The sequence below is a fragment of the Poecilia mexicana genome, unplaced genomic scaffold, assembly GCF_051168715.1.
Source record: "Poecilia mexicana isolate PSO_F unplaced genomic scaffold, ASM5116871v1 scaffold_15, whole genome shotgun sequence".
Lineage (NCBI taxonomy): Eukaryota > Metazoa > Chordata > Actinopteri > Cyprinodontiformes > Poeciliidae > Poecilia > Poecilia mexicana.
Genome location: NW_028263384.1, coordinates 6,207,402 through 6,219,113, shown reverse-complemented (window position 1 = coordinate 6,219,113; position 11,712 = coordinate 6,207,402). Strand labels below are relative to the sequence as shown.

The following is an 11,712-nucleotide window of genomic DNA, read 5'->3' as shown; positions in this document are numbered from 1 at the left end:
GTGTGTGGCGATGGTGGGGGTGGAGGTGGGAAGGATGGGTGTGTATGTGTGTGTGTGTGTGTGTGTGTGTGTGTGTGTGTGTGTGGTGGGGGTGGAGGGACTGCAAAGCAATCTTCCTCACACATCATTTGTAGAAATTCCAACTATTTCCTAATTCAAGTCTCCAATGGGAGATGTTGCAGCTTTTCCCTCGTGAGAATCTTTTAATCTTTTGAACGTGTGGCTGTTAAAAGTATTTCGGCACCTCGTTGTCTGTTTGTGTTGAGACACTTTTTCCACCAATATCTAGAGAAGTAAAAAAAAAAAAGGAAACTTTTCTCTTCTAAAACTCTCTTTAAATGTTCTAATGGCTGTCACGTCTTGGTTCCTGGTACTTCACGTTTTAACTCGTCGAATGGTGATCTTTGTAATGTGACGAGCTTTGACTCTCAGCCCCGTGCCTTTACTCACTCACTGTTTCCTGTTGGTGAAAGCAGCAATCACATCAGCAAACCACGCTAAGAGCTTCCTCACGAGGCTGCTTTATACGAGGTAAAACAGTCATGAAATGCATCATAACATCATCTGCAGCGACACGTATGGAAAAAAAAGACACTTTGTAGCCATTTACATATCATATAGGCACATTTGTATAACACGTTTCACAAATTTTAAGATATTTCACAACAACAGCACCAATAACCTTTAGATCCATTTATCAAGCACACTAAAACATTCATCCATACATTACTTTCCCAACTATACAAATCATCAATTAATTACAGATGTCAATATTTTACAATAAAATAACAACTTTATGGTACAATTCTCAATCGGTGTTTTTACACAACAGTAGTAGCACTCGTTCTCTTGTCTGAACTTCAACTTTATTTTTTGTTTGTTTTGGTTGTTTGTCTTTTTTTGTTGTTTGTTTTTTTCCAAACAGGAGATGGGGTTACATCGTGGAAAACCTTTCCTCCAAAACGACGCTGCTTACATTTTCTCCTCTCAGATGTCTGCTCCTGTGACTGGCACAGAACACACACCTGCATTAAACTCAGCAACACAGTGGGGTAAAAATAGCATTTACAAAAAAAAGGGGGGGGGATCTTTTAGGTGTACTGGATTTTGGTGGCAAAAAATTAAACAGTGAAGAGTATGCTGTTAAAATCTTCACAAAACAACAGAAAGATAACAGTGAACATTCCACATGATCACACTGTCTCTACAAGCTGATTCATCCTGAAGTGTTTGAAAATCCAAGCTGCGTCTGTGCGTCAAAACCGCTGGATTATGAGTGTGAGACTGGCTGTGCAGCAGCTTTCACTTAGAGGTGCTTTCCTCCTCCCTCAGAAACTCCCGCTTTATTCATTCATGCTGCCGTAAATAGGTTTTAAACGCTCTGATGGGCTCACTAGATCACACAAGCTGCTGCTGCTCGGCTATTTCTGCCCTGCGTCTTCTCGCCTCGACGTGTTGCATCGAACCAACAATTCCAACGGATGAAACGCAGTTTAGATAGGTGCCAATTACCTTAAATATTCTACTGCCTGTCTGAGACTTTGCTGCTGTGCAGCAGCGTAAAGCGCTTGCTTTAACTGGCCTGGACCTTTTATGCTTCACACTGGCTGTGTTAAATCAGAATATGTAGCAAAGAGATAATTTCTTTAACCAAAAAAAAAAAAAAAAGTACAAATTTTTGCATCCAACTCCGCCTGCCTTTTCTGTTTCCGTATAGACATTTGTGTGAAGATTTGTGCAAAATCCTTTCACTGACATCCATTTTTTTGTTTGACGAGCGAATGTTGTTTGATTTCTCCGTTCCTCCTTCGCTCCTTGTACAAGGTGCCAGATGTGCGGGAATACATAAGCTTGTTAGAGAAGGTGACACTGACAAATGACAGACACTTGGTAAAACCAAACAAAGACAGCTAATAAAACTAATGAAACGCTTCCAGAAGCAAACAGGAATCCGTACGAGAGCAAAACCACAAACCATCATTCCAGAGTCTTCTTGTCCATGGATTCTTTGCCATTGGTCCGCGAGTAAGGCTCAAAGGCAGAGGAGCTCAGGTAGCGTGCAGAAAGCTCATGCAGGTTGCCTGCCAGCGAGCCAGCCATAGACAGGGGATTGGACGAAATGCGGGTGGCCACGCCACTGAGAATGGACGGCATTGGGAAGCTGAAAAAGCCGTGAGCGGACGGCGGGCTCTGCAACCCCGCCACCGTCCCTGACGAGGTGACGGCAGGCAGGGGAGGGCTGCCGCCTGCCGTCCCAGTGCTGCCTCCGCTGCTGCTGCTGCTGCTGCTACTGCTGCTGTTGCTGGCCATGGCGATGGAGGGGGGGCGCAGGGCAGAGCCGCAGTGGGGCAGGAGGCCCGGCAGGCCCGGAGGAGTCAGCAGCCGCCCCTGCTCCAGCAGTCTGAGCACGCTGCAGGTCGCGGCCGTCTCCGAAACTACCGAGCGCAACTCCGAGTCCTTCCCCTGGTCCTTCTTCTGCTTTGTGCGTCGGTTCTGAAACCAGACTTTTACCTGGAGGAGAACACGAAGGAAGTGCAGTCAGAAACATGCCGTTGCAGATACTTGAGAAACACGTAGCAAATATGTTGGTAACTTTACAGCAGGCTGCCCCGGAAGTGTTCACACTCAACACGGCTGTACTGCAATTTCACAATCTGATCATCTTCAAGGATGTAGATGTTTGACTGATCAGTGTACCCACAGAGTCCACTATAACACTTTATACTTTATTTGTATTTCTCCACCATCACATTCTACAAAGAGCCTTCAAGTACTCACTAATGTATGTAATAGTAGTTATGCACAAATGCAGGCCCTTCCATACATAGGAGGATTGTATGCAGTAAAGACAAACCAGTAGGAATTGACCTAATTCCCTCCCAGAGGTAGAAAACCTATTGTAGGAAATTAATTAAATCAAAACTTGCCTAGAGACGTCCTTTCACATGCTAACCACCTCTTAATTTGATCAGCCAAAAATACAACAAAGGTTTACGCGTGGCTTGAGATCCAAACTCCCCATCAGCTCGTGATCACACACACACACACACACGCGCACACACACACACACACACACACACACACACACACACACACCCTTCTTCCCTGGGCTGGGGGGAGGAGGTACATTTACAGCTGAAGCAGTTCATCCAAATGTCTGCAGTTAGAAGCTCTGATGAGGTTGCTACACTTTTTAGGGTGGTGAGAATGCTGAAATGTATAACGTGGTGAAATTAAGATCAGTATTTTCAGCTGAAGAGGTGAACGTTACTTCTTAAACTGGTCATGTTAAAGAGGTCATTTTTAGTTATTTCATGTGTTTTTTAATTTTGAGTGCATTCAATTCTGTGCCCCACATTTATAGCACATTCAAAAACCTGATGTTTAGAATTTGTTTGGTTTTATTATGCTTTTATATTTAATTAGGAAAACATGTGATATGTTATATTTGTGTTTATGTATTTCTTAAACGCATTAAAACTTTTTCTTGAATAAAACTGAATTAGTAGCTGATCAGTCAAATTTAGGTCTCTCTAAAATGTGCACAGTTTAGTGTTAAGAGTATCAGAGTGAAACAAATACTGCATTTTCATTCGTTAATATTTTGTTCTGGTGCAAAAAAAAAAAAAGGGGGCAACTAACAGCAACCACCTGGCACGGCTACGCCACTTAGCCAATCACACTGGAATATTTTCCACTTCTCTTCAGATGTGACTTCACTCTTCACAGGCTGTGGGGGAACCAGAGGGGCCTGCTGCTCGCTCTGTTCGAGACGTAGAAATCACTCAGAAGACGCTCCGAAGGAAAAAACACAGCATAGCCTGGTAGGTTCATGTAAAGATAATTAAGTGTGTACAGGAAATGGCGGTCATTCCTCCATATAATGGCCTCTTAGCGCCAAAGAACAAAACACTAATTTTGCCACCTTGTTATGAAAAGGCATTTCGTCGAGACAAGAAGCAGATGCTGAGAGAACATCCCGGCTTTGTCCTGTCTAAATTAGGAGCAAAGGTTTTTTTTTTTTTTTTTTTTTGCCTTTTGTGAGCAAAAAGAACTGTCTTTACACTCCACACTTACTTAGAATACGTCTGCTAAAAGCAACCGCTAAATGAAAAATAGGAAATGTTAAAGCTCTAAAAAAAAAAAAAGTTTAAGGAAACAGTTGTAAGTTCACCCTGACGGGGTTGTTAATGAGGGTCGATTGTTTGCTGTCGCCTGTTGTTTTGGTAGAATGGGCTGACCTTACGCAGACCTTCTCTCAAGGTCAGGCTTCTTCAGTTCTGCTGAAACACATTAACCCCAAAGGCCAAGCCACTGATTACGGCGCTGTTAGCAGATTTCAGCATTTATCGCAACAAAAGAGTTTCATGAAATACAAAAATAACAAATAAAAAAAAAATTATCAAATAATTACAAATGTTTTATCACTTAAAAAAAAAAAAACCTTGACAAAGTAGCCCACGTTGCAGAGAATGACCAGATAATAGCGATGATGAAGTCAGTGCTCTTCACCAACAATTAATCCCGGGTTAGATGGATGCTGCTAGACTCTACATGAGTGCAAAGTTTTACATGACTGTAGTCTCTTTTAAAATCTTGTTTGTTTGTTTGTTTTTTAGCCAGAAACATTAACAACAAACTACATAACCGTATGAACAAAATGCTCCAACGAAAAATAGACACACTTGTCAAAAATACTTTAAGAAGGTGCAAAGCTGCACCTTCTTAAAGTATTAAAGTAGGTGCAGCTTGCAAATGTAACGTAACGTATGAACTCAGTTGAGCCACCAGAAAGGTTGTTGTTTTTTTTTTAAACACAAGGACACGAGGAATTCTTGTCCCGTTAGTACCAAACTGAAATTTGAATAACCTATCTTTATATTACAAAACAGTTGCACATTAAAGGAAGAAAGCTCCTTTAAAGACAAATATATATATATTTCCCTTTAAAAACAGAGAATCTGTGTGCTGTTTGGTGCAAGAAAGAAGAAGAAAAAAACACAAAGGAAATGGCTTTTGTTTCATGTTTTGATTTTTCCGCCTCTCTTTAGTTTAACATTTCAAGACAAAGAAATGCAAGTGATAAGAGAAAAAAAAAAAAAAAACGAAAAGCAAACAAACCTGAGTTTCAGAGAGATTGAGCTGACGGGCCAGTTCTGTCCGCTCCCTCCCGACCACATACTGACACCTCTGAAACTCCATCTCTAAGCGGTAAAGCTGCTCTGCAGTGAAGGAGGTGCGCGTTCGCTTCGGCTGGTCCAGATCCAAACCTTTTGGCAGGATGATTTCTCGGATAGAGCCTTTAGCATCTGCAACATGGAGAACTTTGAATCAACAACAAGAACTCAGATAACAACTGATTTTAATGTGTATTAATATTAATATTATTATTATTATTATTATTATTGCAACTACTACTAAAACCAAATAAAAAGTCTAATATGAAGTAATTTGCGCCTTTAACTGTCAAAGTCTTTCTAAACAATTTTTAAATTGCAACTTTGGCTTAAGGAGAAGCATAAGGCATATAAAAACAATAAAAATACAAAACCCACCTCGTTACAGAAATATTTACAAAATGAAAGCAACAAGAAAAATGAGACCTATACAAATATGTTTACATTCTTTGTAAATATATTCTTTGATACTCTAATTAATATGTGTGCTGTAAAATACTGTAAGAATCTATCATTAGATTTTCAGTGATACTTAAAAATGTTCACATTTTTTCACTTCATGTTTGCTCCAAATTTATTTATCAGTTTTTATTCATGATTATTAAATCCACTGGTATCAGAAGGTGGACGTCTGCAAACAAAATACAATGGACAAAATGCTTTATAGATGTTTTCGCCCTAAAAATAAAGCCTTGTTGGTAAATTCAAATAAATGTTAACCTGAATAAAATTGCTTTCTGACCCACTGACCTTATTCAAATTAAATGAATAATTTCTTGACATTGAAAATATATAAATATAAAGTATTACAGAATATTTTAAAGCATTTTATTATTGGGTACAGTTCATTGAGATTTATCCTGCTGGAATTGAAAGACACTACATTAATAAATGCGCAAATAATGCTAAGAAAATTATAATAATCGGGATAAATTATGTGGGATAATTCAAGTTAAATTATATCGACTAATGACCTCGATAAGACAAAAAAGTTTCAGAACCTATATAAATCCTGTTTTATCATTTAAATAAAACTCAGCCCACAAAACTGAAATTAGTTTTATCAAGAATTCATCTATAGACATATTGCTTTTTAAAATTAAATTAATCAGTAAAGTTTCCAAAACATTTTTCTTTTTCTTCTTTCTTTGACTGATTTCTATTTTACTTAGTTTACGAGTCACATCAGATTCTATTAACACCTTCAGTTTATTTTAGTGATGCTTTAAATTTCAGCTTTTTTTTTTTTTTTTTTTTGACTGTACTTTGGTTTTTGGAGTGTGAAAATCACACAGTTTCTTAAATCTAAACTGAGCTGACAAACAGGACTATCGACAATCTAAAGAGAGAAAACACTAAGTGTTACCTCGGACAAGGATTCTCCGACAGTAGTCGGGATCCCCCGCGTTCCCCCTGTTTTTCTCACAGTTGTCCATGTTCCCAGACGGTGAAAAGGAATCCTGCTGTTCCTTAAGGAAGCCTTTGGATAGGTTGCCTTGGGAATCTTTACTGTCCTTTGCCTCCTTTAGTCTGTTCTTCAGTAGCATTGCTTCTGTCTCTTGGTTGTACCTAACCTCCATGCTCGGATTATCCTCCTGGACCGGAGGCTCGCCTCCTTTTGTCAGGTACAAAAGAAAAAAAAAAAAAGAAAGATTTCAGAGGATGCGGTACTGTGAATTGTCACTGACCAAACTCCCTTATCCAATAATCATGGACTTCTCAGTGAAACTCAACAGTAATTTAGTGCCCCCCTTTCCTCATTACATAGATGTCGGGCTGATAGATTATCTCCAAATAATCGTAGCGATGGATGCACACTCGCTGTTTCAACTGATTACAGTAATTTTGCTGCCTCCACATTAGTGTAACCTCATGAATACACTAAACTGTCGGTGGAAATAGATCAGGTCTTGATAGAGGGTTTTGCTCGTCCCGTCCCCTCGGCTTGCCAGTTCTCAGCCCATGGAATCAAGACAAATGACTGGCCTTGTCTTGCAAACCGCGCAACCTTGGATACACACACACAATCACCGAGGTAAAAGTCTTCCAGAGCCGATAAAAGTTCCCAGGCACTTCATTCCTCCATCTGCAGAGTGCAGGCAGACAATTTCCCCACCGACTTCCTTCCAGCACACCTGATTGTCACAGCATGTCGGCAAACTTTGATCCTGTTTTTTCTTTTTGGCAATCAGCGGAACCGTGCAATGTGTAGATCTCACCACTATGCCATTTGAGGAACTGGTAGAGAGCCAGAAGAGTAGAAAGCGAGAAAGAGATGGAGGAGGTGGGGTGGGGAGAGAGATAGAGACAGAGAGAGAGCGAGAGAGACAGAGAGAGAGGAGATAAGTAAAAAGGATGACTAACAAATCCTCATTGAGCAAAATGTATAAAGGTGATGGCAACCCAACCTGCTCCTCCGCCACAGCAACGCCGGATTCCCCTGAAACTGGAACTGTATCAAACTTCCTCTTTTTCTTTCCCTGCCATGTGTTCAGTGAGAGAAAACCAGCAGCATCCTGTCAATGCCTCGCCCTGCAGTGTTCCTATAAGACTGCACCCCCGAAGCCGCACTCGGCTCTTATAATCTTAACCTGCATATTTTAAAGCGAAGAATAGAGGAACAAAACTTGTCATTAGTGCCTAGGCTGTCTCCACTCCCGAGCTCACATGTATACCCCTGGAATGGCCCCTGCCTCTCTCTTCCACTCACCCTCCAGCCCACAAACCACTCACCCAACCACCAACTCTTAGCTATTTTCATTGTCAGTGCAACAATAACTCTGAACACAGCAGTGGCCAGTAATCCAATAAGACCATTGATTAGGCCACAATGATTCAATTCAAAGTGGTGGACTAGTGCAAGGAACGGTCTCTTGCCCTTCTTGTCACCTTAGCTGGCAAAAAGCCCTCTTCAAGCTGCACCCCTCCTTGAGTGCCATTCATTGCTTTATGGGAAACGGAGAGGAAAAAGAGTGAAAGATGGCAATTATCTAATTGGACTATTAACAAACAAATCTGTAGTGTGGCTGCCCGGCAGCAGTCTCAAGGTGGGTTTAAGGCCTGCTGGCCTAACTTTATTCACGCTCTGTTTTGGGGGTCTGGTGCACGGAGTGGAGCAGGGGTCTTTGTTACAGAAAGGTAAAAAGAAAGCTAAATAGGGAGCGACTGAGGGAGAAGCGAGCTCCAGTCTGGGAAAAACAATGAGGACGCACCATCTTTCCCTGTAAGTGTTTTACAACAGTTGAGAAGAAAAAAGAAGACTCTACATCCCAAAAAGTCTTACACTCTGACAGCATGAAGAATACTGTTAGTATCTATTTGTATTCAATACATTCTAATGAGGAGACCTTTAGAAAAATACAACCCTTAAGCAGTTATTAATCATACTTGTCATTGTTTTTCAGTATTAAAAATGTTTGTTTTTTATCATACTAATGCATAGACAATCCAGTGATTGTCTATACCCTCTCAACTTTACAAGGGTGCTAGAGCCTATCTGCCATAGTCATTGGGTTAGAGACAGGGTACACCCAGGAGAGGTCAGCTGATATAACAGTCTAATCTTTATTGTTGTGTTTTCATTAGCTGTAGGCAGAAAATGATCATATTTAGCATAAAGGTTTAAAAAAAAATGTCAGTCAGTGTGTGTAGTTATCCTATGTAATGTGCTTCATTTAGTGAATTGAGTTGTTGAAATAAATGAACTTTTCAATAATATTCTAATATTTGGAATTGATCTGCGTATAATAGGTCAGCATTCATATACACTCACCAGCCACTTTATTAGGTACACCTGTTCAACTGCTCATTGACACAAATGTTGAATCAGCCACATGGCAGCAACTCAATGCATTTAGGCATGTAGACATGGCCAAGAATATCTGCTGCAGTTCAAGCTGAGCATCAGAATGGGGAAGAAAGGTGATTTAAGTGACTTTGAACGTGACATGGTTGTTGGTACCAGACAGGCTAGTCTGAGTTTCTCAGAAATTGCTGAGCTACTGGGATTTTCACGCACAATCGTATTTAGGGTTTACAGAGAAAAAAGAGAAAATGTCCTGTAAAAGGCAACAGTAACTCCAATAAACACTTGTGCCCAGATGCAGAAGAGCATCTGGGCACACAACACATCGAACCTTGAGGCGGATGGGCTACAGCAGCAGAAGACCACACCAGGTGCCACTCCTGTCAGCTAAGAACAGGAAACTGAGGCTACAATTCACATAGGCTCACCAAATATGGACAATAAAATATTGGAAAAACATTGTCTGGTCTGATGAGTCTCGATTTCTGCTGTGACATTCAGGTGGTAAGGTCAGAATTTGGCATTGACAACATGAAAGCATGGATCCATCCTGCCTTGTATCAACGGTTCAGGCTGGTGGTGGTGCAGTGGTGTGGGGTATACTTTCCTGGCACACTCTGGGCCCATAAGTACCAACTGAGCATCGTGTCAATGCCACAGCCTACCTGAGTATTGTTGCTGTCTGTGTCTATCCCTTTATGACCACAGTGTACTCATCTTCTGATGGCTACTTCCAGCAGGTTAACGCGTGATGTCATAAAGCGTGAATTATCTCAGACTGGTTTCTTGAACACAACAATGAGTTCACTGAACGGCTTCGACAGTCACCAGATCTCATTCCAATAGAGAACCTTTGGGATGTGGTGGAACGGGAGATTCACATCATGGATGTGCAGCTGACAAATCTGCAGCAACTGCATGATGCTATCATATCAATATGGACCAGATTCTCTGAGGAATGTTTTCAGTATCTAGTTGAATCTCTGTCATAGAGGATATAGGCAGTTCTGGAGGCAAAACGGGTTCCAATCTGGTGCTAGCAAGGTGTACCTAATAAAGTGGCCATTGGTTGTATATTTATATACTTTTTTTTTTCTTTTGTAGAGGATAACATCTGAAATTTTATTCAGAAAGAGCTGCAGTATCTTCCCTGAAGAGCTTCAAGTCACTGCTACATTTTTTTCTGCTCTCCTTATTTTGGAACCTTTGTAAATCAGGCCCTTATATAAAAACTTATTTATTAAATACATTGTAGAACGTTTTGCTTGGTAATGGCAAGTTCAAGATGTCTTTCATACGGAGAAACTACTTACACGTAGTTTCTCCGTATGAAACTACGTGTCATACGAAGTTTCTCCGTATGACACGTGTGAGTGTCATACGGATCTAGTTGCTAACACTAGATAAGTGTTAGCAACTTATCTAGTGAGTAGTTGCTAACACTCACTTGCTACTCATGTATTGACCAGGTGTGATTTTGACACATCACAAACTGTCTTCACATCTTTAAGATTCTGGAGGTCCCATGCACTCTGATCTTGAGTTATTTTGAGGGATTTTCAAAATAACTCAAGGGGTTGGTTTAGTGCATTGACTTGGTCATTCTAACAATTATACTTTCTTTCTGAAATAGTAACTCATAGTTTTTTGTTGTTATTTTTTTTTTTGGCTTCGTGTTTAGGACTCCTTTCAAATTCATATTCTTGCGTGATTTCCCTTTAATTATTTAATGCCTTCCAGTGACAATGTTGTGCGAGAGTCCACACCATGATGTTCCCACCTGCAAACTTAAGTTTGTAGGAGTGATGTGAGGCTACATTCTTCCTCCAAATACAGCAAATGCAAAGATATCCAAAGAGTTCAGCTTTGGTCTCATCTGACCACACTATACTTCCCTCATACTTCACTGGCTTGTCCAACTCTTCTGTACTGTTAATCAAACTTCTAGTCTTGAACGATGGGTGTGCAGGGACACCGTTGTGGTTAAGAACATTACTGTACCTACTACTTCCGAGTCTTTCTGCAGATCGATGTGAGTGCTCCTTCACTGTTAGACAATTCTTTTGATCATTATTTTGAGTCTGCTAGGAATGCTAGCATGGCCACATATAACACCAGAGACACTGTTTTCCTGGAACAACAAGTTTTTTCTCATCCATTAGCGCATTGAGCATCACGTACACAAGGATGATTGACAGCACTGAGGCCTTCCTCCTGGCTCTGATGGGTTGTTTTTGCTCTTCAGATGGCAATAGTTGCTGAGAGAAAACGTAGAGGATCTTGATCTTTTCACAGATTGTCTGTCTCATACCATACTGTCACAACATGATGGCCTTTTTAACATGTTAAAAACATGTTTTTAAAAAAGTTACATGCTGTACCTTTAAGGGTGACTTTCTACTGAGGTTGTTGTATGATTTTGCTGATCCCTGGAAGATCCAGTGAATAAATTGGTGGATTTTGACAAGCTAATACTTTTGATTCAGATATTTTTGATGAAGTAAACGTACAAAGAAGTGCTATTACTGAGCTCAAAGAAATGCTAAATGGCTTGTACTTCTAGTGCTTTGTCAAGTCCAGAGGACCCCCAAGCGCTTTACACTACATTCTGTCATTCACTCATTCACGCACACACTCACACGTTGTAACCACAGCTGCCCTGGAGCAGTCTGACAGAAGAAAACTCACAGAACTCTACAAACTAAACCATTAAAGAATTGTCCCCGAGCT

At 40.6% G+C, this 11,712-nt stretch overlaps 1 protein-coding gene across 1 annotated transcript; it reads right to left on the bottom strand.

The window, feature by feature from the left end:
* Positions 1–678: 678 nt before the first annotated feature.
* Positions 679–7,284, bottom strand: vax1 (ventral anterior homeobox 1). Its single transcript, XM_088013228.1, has 3 exons — positions 6,544–7,284; positions 5,122–5,324; positions 679–2,511 (listed from the first exon to the last, which is right to left on the bottom strand). Exons 1-3 carry the CDS (start codon positions 6,755–6,757, stop codon positions 1,978–1,980), a joined length of 951 nt encoding a protein of 316 aa, XP_087869354.1. The 5' UTR covers positions 6,758–7,284; the 3' UTR covers positions 679–1,977.
* Positions 7,285–11,712: the final 4,428 nt, after the last annotated feature.

What these genes read in the sequence shown, in the direction of transcription:
- vax1 (XM_088013228.1), bottom strand. Translation starts at nt 6,757, where the DNA reads ATGGAGGTTAGGTACAACCAAGAGACAGAAGCAATGCTACTGAAGAAC. An exon ending in TCGGAGAATCCTTGTCCGAG is followed by an intron (nt 5,325 to 6,543) that starts GTAACACTTAGT and finishes GTTGATTCAAAG; the next exon opens with TTCTCCATGTTGCAGATGCT. An exon ending in TCAATCTCTCTGAAACTCAG is followed by an intron (nt 2,512 to 5,121) that starts GTTTGTTTGCTT and finishes GTTCTCCTCCAG; the next exon opens with GTAAAAGTCTGGTTTCAGAA.